This window comes from Convolutriloba macropyga, chromosome 7, assembly GCF_964194025.1.
Source record: "Convolutriloba macropyga chromosome 7, txConMacr16.3, whole genome shotgun sequence".
In the NCBI taxonomy this organism is placed as follows: domain Eukaryota; kingdom Metazoa; phylum Xenacoelomorpha; order Acoela; family Convolutidae; genus Convolutriloba; species Convolutriloba macropyga.
Window position 1 is genome coordinate 58,140,166 of NC_134474.1, and position 11,402 is coordinate 58,151,567.

At 33.0% G+C, this 11,402-nt stretch overlaps 1 protein-coding gene across 1 annotated transcript in view; it reads left to right on the forward strand.

Annotated features, from left to right (window-relative positions):
* Window positions 1–11,402, forward strand: part of LOC142343082 (uncharacterized) — a 99,896-nt gene that overhangs the window by 55,926 nt on the left and 32,568 nt on the right. The window contains exons 10-12 of the mRNA XM_075394769.1: window positions 1,582–1,717; window positions 8,353–8,496; window positions 8,964–9,086. Of these exons, the coding sequence (XP_075250884.1) occupies window positions 1,582–1,717; window positions 8,353–8,496; window positions 8,964–9,086 (403 nt within the window). The remainder of the gene's footprint in view (window positions 1–1,581; window positions 1,718–8,352; window positions 8,497–8,963; window positions 9,087–11,402) is intronic.

The following is an 11,402-nucleotide window of genomic DNA, read 5'->3' on the forward strand; positions in this document are numbered from 1 at the left end:
TTAAGTGAAGAAAATAGGCTGAATGTAGTCAATTTTCTTTTATCATTTTCTTTTCTGATGTGCTGTTTTTGTGCAATTCTTATGTTATTCCGGCTTTCTTGTAATTTCTCAAGCTTAATTTTTTGTTTAAAGTTTTCTAGGAATTTTTACTGAATGAAAAAAAATCAAAAATTTAATAAGCCCTATTTTTATAAAAAAATTTGAACCGGTTCTGCTGGTTTTTTAATAGTTTTTTTTGCCATTTTTGTAGGGTTTTTTGGCGCATTTTGGTGTAGTGTATTTGCGCCTTGAATTGAGAGAAATTATTTTTTCAGGTTTGCCGATGGTAAGGTTATGAAAAACTTCTGCAATATGATTTCTCAATTTTTTGCAATTCACTCCTTGTGTCTCCTTCTTCAATATATATCATTTCTTCTGTTTTTCTTTCGACCAAATGGTAGTCATTTTAGCAGGAATTAACTTTGTCAGACAATGTGATAAAAAAATGGTTTTGAAGTATTAACTTGTAAAAAGGTTTTCATGAAAATATTATCAAATTTTCACTTCGAACTTATTTGCTTCCTTTGTTGTTTCAATTGGGATATAATATTGTTCGAATGTAATACTATTATAGCGAATTTTTTAATTTGTATGTGGCTGGTTTAAGTTATTAAACATGACTATTATAATTAGTGGTCTTTTGAATTCCAATTTACATATTTATTTCCCAAGTCTTCCGGATATGTTTCTTTAAGCAAATTTATTTCGCTCTACCGTTAGTCACAGCTTGTTCAACATTTTTCGGGAAATCTTTATACTTCTCAAGGCTAGTAATATTTTTGGTCAATCTGCTCAAACTTCTCTTGAACTGCAGTTACTAAGCAAGACAATCTAATTTGAACGGAGTCATAAAATGAAATCAAGAATGAAAATTTAATAAACCCAATTTAAAACCCAATTTCATAAACCCAAATTTTGTATGCCCACTACTTGAACTCTGTTCTGATAATTCTTCCATTCCGTCATTATTGTTTATTGGTATTGATAATATCACCATATACCCTCATTAAGAAACAGTATGTCTAAAGACGGAAAGAAATCGTAATTTAAATATGTAAAAGTTCCTAATTTGAATATAAATTTTTGTACAAAAAAAAATCTGCTTACAAAGTTTTAATAATACTCACATGTAAATTTTACTGCAAAAAAGTAAAAAAAAAACCTTTTTTCTGTTCTTTCAATCCCGAGCTGGGTAAAAATAATCAATGATGGCTGTTTTCTGGTAAATTTCGGAGTACGTTTAAATAATGTAAACCCTTCTTTATTTGCAATTTAGAGTTTGTCTCTCTCACACTAAATACCCCACTACCCCGAGTCGTTTGAGAGTAATTCGCCCGAGTCTAGTCGGTCGTTTTTAAATATTTTTTCGTGCGAGTCAACAAAAAATCATCAGATTATGAGCAACAGTTGGTGTACCTTTTGCAGGAATTCCTTAAGTGTGTCTTCAAAAGATGATTTTTTTGAGAGTCACTTGATATTTTTACTGTGAAGTGAATTGAAGTATTATGAAGATATAGCTTACTTAATCTATGTGTTTTTAAGGGCGAAAAAGCTATTTTATTGCATCCTATGGGAGGGTGGCAGGCGATGGTGCTAGAGAATGCGGGTGACATCTATCTTTACAAAGAGAAGGCGGGGGAGACTACTCACGAAGGGAAACAAATGATATCACTCCCAAGTAGGTCTCACTCGTTGGTGTTTCGTCACTTTTTCCATAAACAACGTCGATTAGGAATGCTTCTCAAACTGTTCATTGCATAAATTATGAAGTTTTATCTGTCGCTTTGGCGGCTTTGATTTTCGAAAAAAAAAATGGTCAAGATCAAGTTCAAGTCCCAGACCAAAGTAACCACTGATCAGACTCAAGAGCACTCGGAGCATTGTGTGCAACCCCTGAACAAACCATATGGAAGTTTCACTGGGTAAGTGGGATCTCAATGAGTTCTCAATGTTTTAATGACTCGAGCTTTAGCATTTTTTTGATAATCTTTTTTCAAATTTTTGGAAAATTTTGTTCCAAGTTTATGGATCTTTATGAGCCAGTGAAACCATTTAAGGCTTGAAATAGGGATATATGATAGTCCCTTAAGACAATTAAATGGTTTTGAAGACATTAATATCAAGAAATTTAGCAACATTTTGTTAACATTTGCGATTGTTTTTAAATTTTTTAAATATTTTGTCCTTTTCTGAATTTACCGATCGTCACTGACCAACGCAACTTTTCAAGTTTTGCAGATGGGTTGCATGACAAAACTTCAAATACAGAAAATGGATTTTTTAAATTTTGCACTTTCCGGTTTTTTCTCTAGGATTTAATTACTAACAAGGCTTCGAAAGTAGAAGTTGCAGAATCGAATTTCATCTTGGAAAATATTAAATATTTCAAGTTCTTCCTCTCTCTCTGTTAGATGGGTTTCTTTCCTTCTCTTTCTCGTTCACGTTTTATCTTTCTCACTCTCTCTCTCTCTCTCTCTCTCTCTCTCTTTCCTTAACTCTTTTTTGGATGCCGCACTTCAGATACTGTTATGTGGCGTGATGCCATCATCTATTACCTTCTTTAACTCTGAATTATAGTAGAAAAGTTTTTTTTTAATCAAAAACGACTTATTTAGAACTTTTTAGGAGTTCATTGTTAATTGCTCTCAAACTAAATTTGTGGTAATTATATTATTCCTGTTGGTCTTTTTTTGTGATCTTTCGCTTGACCAATTTATCTTTGGACCCATTTTAATTTTCTTCCTCAGAAACGGGATAGAAATAGCGCTCAACGGGCATTAAGTTCTCTGATAGCTTTTGAGCTCACTAGTCTCCAAGTATGCGATTCACAGAAGCTGTTTCGGATACTTATAATTATGGTGTGAATGGGAGTTCTTAGAAATTGAGCCCCAGCCTCGCCACCTCCCACAACAACACCTCCCCCACATCAGCCCCCTCAATACCCTCATAGGGGCTCTATGCAGCCAAAGATTCGGTCCCACCGTTGCGCCCATTGTTGCCCCCCCCCCCCCACGTTGAGCTCATCTTTCGCCCCTTCAATTAAGCTAAAGTTAGCCTCAATAAACCGTGACTAGCTACTGACGGAGTCAACTGCTCGCCGGTATTTTGAGAGCAATTCGCCCGACGTTAGTCGGTTATGTTTTAATTATTTTTCAAACTGTGATCAGCGCTGTTCAGTTATTATGAATAAAAAACCGTGAAACATATTTATCTACGCATTTAATCATATATTCTATTGTTTAACATGTGAACTATATTTCACTTGATTATTTCCTGAAATTGATTACAAAAATGCAGCGTTAGAGAAAATTTCTTGCCTGCGTAAGACCTTCCTTGATTAAAAGTTTTTCCATCATTAGCTCCCACCTCTTCATCTTCTACGTCCGCCGTAACTATGCTCCTTTTTTATTTTTCTTACATCAAATGAAAATTTGTTTTGTTTTAACTAATTTTATAGCTTTATATACACTTTTCGTGAAAAATTTCTGACTCTATATTCATTTCTCTGAAGAGATTTTGAGCAGCAGTCACTCAGCTGAACAAATCTACGGTGAAAGTATTCGGTATTGAAAATGGAAGTCGAAAATACATAAAAGAATCTGGTTAAAAACATGGAGCGGAATTTGTTATGCCATTGAACGAAGTATGAAAATTTATCTTAAAACCTCGAGGGAGCAAGAAATTTGTCAAATAGACAAAAACTGTAAAAAACAAGCACTTATTGAAATTATGCTTTTATCACACAATCCGTTCCCTGCGCAGTTGCCATCTTTATTAGTTTTCTTACGATAAGTCTTTCCCGGAGGCCTTGTCTTTGGCACTTGGCCGTACACACCCATGTGTCAAGATACTAAACCCCGCAGCCTGCAGACTTTTTGTTTATACTTGTAGTTAGTCGCCTTTCTGATGCTTATTGGTATTGATTGTCATCCCACTATCGTCTATTAACATGCAGAAGGGAGCTTTATCATCAAGTACAATCAAACTAACACGTCTTCATATTTTTTGCCAAAAACAACTTCAGTTTTTGTACACAATTGTCGCTGCCTATTTAGCAATTAGGGTCAAGAAAATCAGTTTAATCTCTCTTCTGACTACATGGTAAGTTTTTGACTAGTTTTTTATTGACAATTATTTGCACAAGTTATGGATTTTCTACCATTTATTGATTTTATGAAAAAAAAAATAATCAGAGATTTTTCCTTAACTAAATTTGGTCAATTAGTATAATTTGCGTAGAACCCTATGAATGGTCTCTTTACATGCCTTTCTTACAAAAATTGTCTAATTGAGAATTTAAAAATATGGCTTTTTGGGGAGTAATTGAGGTTTAAAATTTTTGTCAAACTTTTGTTCTTTTTTCAGTTAGTTTTTGTTCAAAAATTTTTCACTCTCTGTTCAAACTGTGAATTCAGTGAGAAAAGATTGCGTTACCTGGTATCAGATCTGACAAAATTTGAACTGAAATTGTCTAAAACATTAACTTTATAATTTATTATGTGAAAATATTTTAGTTTTTGATTTAAATTATATTCCTGATCGCAATTACTAATTTTTTGCCATGCAGGAATTCAGTAATTTTTCTATTTTTAAGTGATATGAAACGCTCGATTGATTGAAAGAAGTAAAAATTGTTGTTTGGAAATAAACACTCATTTTTATTGTTCCTATTTTTGGTGGAATATTTTTCATGATCGCCGTGCCATTTGAGCTGAGCTCAAACTTCAAAAAACTGCTTTTTATTCTAACTTTTATTAAATTACAAAATTAAGGATGAGATTAATCAATTTTATATTTAATTATGAGACATTTTTGACTTTCTGTTGAGTGCCATCTATAAAACAATCAATTAACAAACTATTGTATGCTTTTACAATATCGTCTTCCATGTAGAGGTTAAATAAAAACGTCTATGCAGCTAAAAGTTTGCCAACCGGCTCTGCATATTTTACCAGTTTGTAATAAAGAAGAAAAAGGAAGCTCGTTAATGTGCGTTTGCACATGATGTTCCGACCCGCGCTCATTTACATTTTTGACTTTACTTTCTTTTGACTTACATTTTTGACAAAGAGATAATCAAAAATAAATGTTTGAATTAAAAAAAATTGCTACACAACCAAACTAATAATTAAATTCAATAATGCCTTGCCTAATTACAACAAGATCTGCCATGAAGACTCCAAAAAACAACAACAAAAGCTAAAACAAAATTTTCACCTCAAAAACTCAATATCTTAATTTACAAAAACCTAGTAACAACGTCAAATTACAATCAGACAAAACCCTAACTACTTAAATTTACTTTTTTCTAACTACACATCAGTTGGGATTTCTCCTTAATGAGACTCGGTAATACATCAACGAAAAGAAGAAACAATGAGGTGAAATTCAAAAATCAATCAACATTTCTCAAACCAAATAAATTCAAAAGTCTTTAAAATAATTATCTTATAAAGAAAAAATTCTCATTAAATTTCCTAAAAGTCACAATGAAACCCATGGGACCTCTCTCTAGTTAGACTAAGCCAAAGAAGCGGACTTAAGATGCAGAAAAACTCATAAAACTACGAACAAAAAATTACAAATATTGCGAAAACACAAATTAGTGAAGCAGTTAAAATCATTAGCTTTTATCTGGTTTTTATGTATTTTAATTTCATTTTTATTGATACTAATTTTGCTTAAATTTTTTTGAGTAAATAAATAAGTGCAATCGGGTCACAATTGATAAATACGCTAAATTATGCCCTGATGAGACAACAAAGGTGTTTGTCATTCAAAAATCATTAACAACACATTACAATAAGTTATTGACTATGAAAACAACGCTAAATTTAGGCAAAATCCAAAAATTAAGTAGAAAAATGCGAGAAGAAAGTGTCGAGGCCATTTAAACCATAAGGTTTTCTATGAAAACTTTATGTATGATCTAATGAACGTATTCTCTGAGCCAATGCAACTATCTGTATTAGGATAACGTGTTAAGATTCCAAAAGGAACCAGAAATACGAAAAAAATATCTAAGAATTAAAAGAAAAAATTAAAACTTGTTCATCGAAGTCATAAAATCAATAGTTACAAGATAGGGTCTCTATCTATATCAATTTTGGTTGAAGAGGAAGAAAAGGGGTTCAGTCAATACCGAGACTGACTTACAGTTCACAAGGAAAAACAAAGATAATATTAAGATTGGTTATGGTTAATTTTCAAAAACAAAATTTGAAAAAATATTTTTGAAGTCTTAACAGCCATTAAATTCTATTGCTTTCAATGGAAGGTAATAAACACGCTCAATGGTTGAACTTGTTCTCAATTAGTAGACAAGACTGTTTGTCAAAGCATAGGTAATCAATAAGACATCACAATAAGTCTTATGACTATGGAAACAACAACAAATACAGCCAAAAATCGAAAATTCAGTAGACAATGCGAGAAGAAAATGTCGAAGTCAAATAAAGCATAAGTTTTTCTCTGAAGTTTTTATTCATGATCCAATGAATATATTCTCTAAGCCAATGTGAGTTATCAATCTCAGGTGTAATATGATAAGATTTCAAGAGGAACCAATACTAAGAAAGTATCTAAATTTTTTTAAAAACTCTTGAAATCTTGTGGCATTGAAGTCATATAAGAAACAGATAGGAGATAAAAACCCTTACCAGAATTATTTTGGTTGCTGTAGAAACAAAGGGGTCTTTGTTTTACTGAGACTGACCTACATTTCACGAAAATAAGTTTATGATCGGTTAATGTTGAAAAAAATTCTCTAAAAATTATTTTGAAGGACTCAACTGCCATTAGCTGTCCACTGAAAGCTCTAGATAGGTTCATCAAATGTTCATTACAAAACCTATTGCCTTTTCAGTCAACGAGGCTATGACAGAGGACTCCAAAAAATTGGTACAACCTTTAGACAAATTTTCTGTTCATTGCGCTTCGTTTGACTGTAAATCAAATTTATCACTAACGGAACTTGGATATGAAAAGTGACTAGTCTTTAGATGACCCAACAAAACAAAAAAAATGTTTTATAAAAAAAGAGCTCTCAAAAGGAGTTCAAATTTTTTGATATTAAACCTCCCTATTAGACCAGAATTAGTCTTTTTACTGCCTTTCGTCTCTTAGGAACTCAATATTGATTTATTTTCTGGCTTGAAATGTAATTTTGAATTAATATTTCAATAAAAAAGATCTTCATTTGATGAAAACTTACACTAAAAGTGAAGAAAATCATGCCAAATATCCCGTGTTCACACAAAACTTCAGTCCTCGATAACTCCTCGAAAAAAACGAAATTAAAAAAATCATTTTAGTTTCGAATTCTACGCTGGACGAGCTTTTTATTGATACCACTCATTTCTCTACGGTGAATATGTCGATCGGCCAAAATTGTCTGAACAAAAAAACCCATTTGAGTATATAGTTCCTCCCCCCACAAGTGGGGTCGGAACAAAAAATTCGTTTTGCTCTTGATATTTCCCTTTTTCTGAAAAATAACCTCAACAAAAGCTATTAACTGCATGATTTTGTGCAAAAAGTTTCTTCTAGTTCTATATTGTGTGTAAAAAATTTAACATATTTATAATTTTTTGTTCTTTAGATGCAATTTTTAAGACATTAATGTTTTAACAAATTGTGTAAAAAACGAAATCAAAATCAAACACAAATTCACAATTGGTTTCTCGGTGAATGAAACGAGCCAAAAACGAAACAGGAGGACTTTTAGCTTCATTTTGTGTGGTTCCTAGAGTTTATGGAGCTTTTTAATGACCAAATAGTTAATGTCAATTTCCTCAAAACTTATGTACTCGAAAAAGTTCAATTGAGAGTTGAATTTGGAAGCGAGATTAAAAATTATCAGAGGAAATATGCGAATTTTTTGAAAGCCTTAAATTGGCCGAAAGATGATTCTAATTAATCCCCGGTTCGCCTATCATTTTTAAAAAATTTTCCACAGACCAATTAAGAGTGAGTAATAATTGAGCGGTATTCGTTGCAAAATTTGAGCACATAAACCATCCATTTCCTATCTCAAGTTCTATAGCTTTCTAGATCCGAATTTTCGCATTTTTCAACAAAATTTTGAACTCATTTAGATCTCATTGGGTGAGATAAAATCTTGCAACAGAACATAGCAATATCCCTTTTGATGTTGGGTGACGCATATGAAAAATTTCAGACCCGTCCCTTGGTTACGTGGTTTACACTCTTCTTCGCATGTCGTTGATTAATCAAAATGAGTGAAAATATATACAAATATGTGTGTGAGAGAATTGAACCCAGTTGCCTTGTGTCTACGTGTGAAATGTTTAGGCAGTCTAAGAGGAGACTATTGCAACTCTAGCGATGGGATATGGACTGGGAGAGTCCTGAAACACAGCATTGACCATGGCCCAGACGGAACATACATTTCCAATGACGCAATAACCACCTGCGATACAGACAGTGTTGTGAAAGGTACACGGCTAGCGTTACTTTTAAGTACTAAAAAACCTGTACACCTGAGGCCACTTTTTGGCCGATTTTCGCCAGACATGTTCGATCATGAACTTTTCTTCTGGGTTCAATAGAACATGTTTGGGCAAAATCAGCCAAAAAGTGACCTCAGATGTATAGGTTTCTTACTACTCAATTATTCAGGGCAGATTTGATTATTCATTCAACAACTTTTACTTCATGTTTTCAAAACGTATTGCCAGTATTTGCCATAACTTGCGAGGACTTCAAGAGTTGACAAGTCTTAAATTTTGAACTGAAAATTTTTAAGCACTTATTACGTCGAACGAAATGTATTTTTGCGGGAAAAGTATTGATGAGGACTTCAAACTAGTTCTGACTAAGTTAGACGATTGAGCGATAAAATTTAAATTACTTCTCGTTTTTAATAGGCAATTCGCGAATCACGCTAGTTTGTTTTTCTTAAGATCTGGAGGCGGATGTTATCAAGTACGGAGTGTCAGTTGATGATGGCAAATGCAAATACCTTAAAGCAGACCCAAGAAACTACGGGAGAGCATCCGAGGAGCTCACAGATGTCTGTCAAATTGGTGAGAAACACTGCCTTTTCTCCAATTCTGGAGCTCCAAGACCCCTCCCAACAGAGACCCCTTAAGTCGCAAAGAGGTACCACCTTAGAACATAGTCTGGACAAAACGTTGGGTTGCGCCAGCATTGGTCTAATCACTAACCCTTTTTGGGTCTGCTTTGTCTGGACATAATCTTATTTTTTGGTCCGCTGAGTCATGACCAGGGCCAATGCACAAAAAAATCAAATGCATGTTCATTCTAGATCTTCCAATTGGTCTGATCAGAGGTGGTATGATTGTTGAAGTTTTTCGAGTTGATATTCAATAGTATGTGCTCTATAAAAATACCCAGAAGATTTAAACTATAACAACACTACACTTGTTTTAAAAGAAATTAGCTTCCCTAGTTCTCAATTGCAGTACCACAGGTTCTGTTCTCTTCTAATTATTAATGAGTTAGTTGTATACGGTAAAAAGCGAAAAAGTAGAAGATCAAAGACTTTCTTTTCCTTCACTTGTTAAGCCTCATGTTTCTTGTTGTTAACTACTCTTTTTCCTTTTCAGAAAGATCAGTATTGGTGAGTTTAATAACTCTTAAAACTATTTCTTTCCAACAAATTTTGACCGTCTTTGTTGACCAATCTTTTTTTGTGAGATTTGGGATTGGTCCAAAACCTTTTTTTATAGTTTGTCCCCTAAATTGAGGTCCAGTACCAAAGTGACATCGAGCAGGACGTTCATACGCTCGAAATGTATCCTGCCCGGAGTTTGGTGGCAGAGTAAATCAGCGCTGAATCAGTATAGATTCATTCTGTTTTTCTGGACGGCCAGTATAAAAATTCAGGAGATGCAATGTTTCAGAACTGAAATAGGTTTTTAAACTTGAAATGTGCTGGTCAGCGCTGAAATGCTCTGAGACTCAAGTCCGGGTATACAAATTAGTGGCTTCCGATCGGGCCAGGCATGATACATTTCAGACAAGGTAACATAATGATTTTTTTCTATTATCCAAATATCAAATAATAAGTTTCATGTTTTTTTTCTGGACAAAATGTAGTGATAACATATGTCGTATTGATAACACATGTATGAGAAAGTGTCCTAAATTTAAAACCTTATTACTTTTACGCCTTTATCATTGCACCCCGATATTCAATTTTTACATAACTAATACAACTGACCTTCAAAATTAATGACCTTCAAAAATCAACTGACCCTACCTAGTGGGGTGAGAAGAGGAGGGGGGCTATAAGCTGCTCAATTGTTTTGGCTGATCTATATATTTGTCGTAGAAAGTTACGAATGATATCAATAGAAAACACGTAGAGTGTAGAAAATTTTATTTGGAAGTTCTTCTGAATTTTTCTTTTTTTTCGAGGAGATATTATTTTTTTTAATGTTTGCTATCATTTTTCTGGTTTCCACTGTTTTCAATCACTTGCTACGTAAGTTTTTTTACGTCTTAACTTATCTACTTTTTTTCGGACAAATGGCTGAATTGTTTATGTATTAACATATTCACTTACATTTCAATGATTGGTTGACTTGTTGGATCCTTTTATACTGATATACTGAACACTGAATTAAATTGAATTTTTTTCAAAAAATGGCTTTTTTAAGCTCTTTTTTTTTTGCAAATTTGCCAAATGAACAGGCCTAAAAGTAAAAAGTAAAAGTCGAAATTGGTGCTAAACAAAATTTGCGTTCTCAAAGACAAACTTTTGCGGCAAATTTTCTAAAGTTTTTGTTTTTCTTTGTTTTTTGCTCGAGACTTTCCGTAGCTGAGAAAACAATTTCTTATGTAATCTGATGCTTATGTTTGAATCAATCAACGGGAGACTAAATTGTTTTTAACTTTCTCATTTCGTGTGTTCCTGAAAATTTTGTCTATATTATTGTCTATGGTTATTCTCTTCTTTCTCTAATACTTTTTTTAATCAATAACGATATTTCCCATTGAGGTTTTAATGAGACGTACAATAATGTGTTCATTATGTAAAATTTAGTGCTGAAATATTTTTGATTCCTTCATTTTTGTTCAATTTGTTGATTTATTCCCACACCTCATAAACGATAGGCTCATTATTCTTACGAGACAGAAGGAGAGAATTCATGAAATTTATTTGTCCATGTTATACCTGAGAGTTTTTGGCTTCAAAATTGTACATTTCACTAGATTTTTGTTATTTGTGTCTTTTTTTGTTGTCCTTTTTTGCCGACTTTGTAACAAAGTCTCATTAAACAAAAGTCCCATCAGTTTTCTTTGACGAAAAACTTTTTTGGCTTTTAAATTGGGTTGAGTGTTTTCTATCATAATACTTTTTACAGCAACAGTTT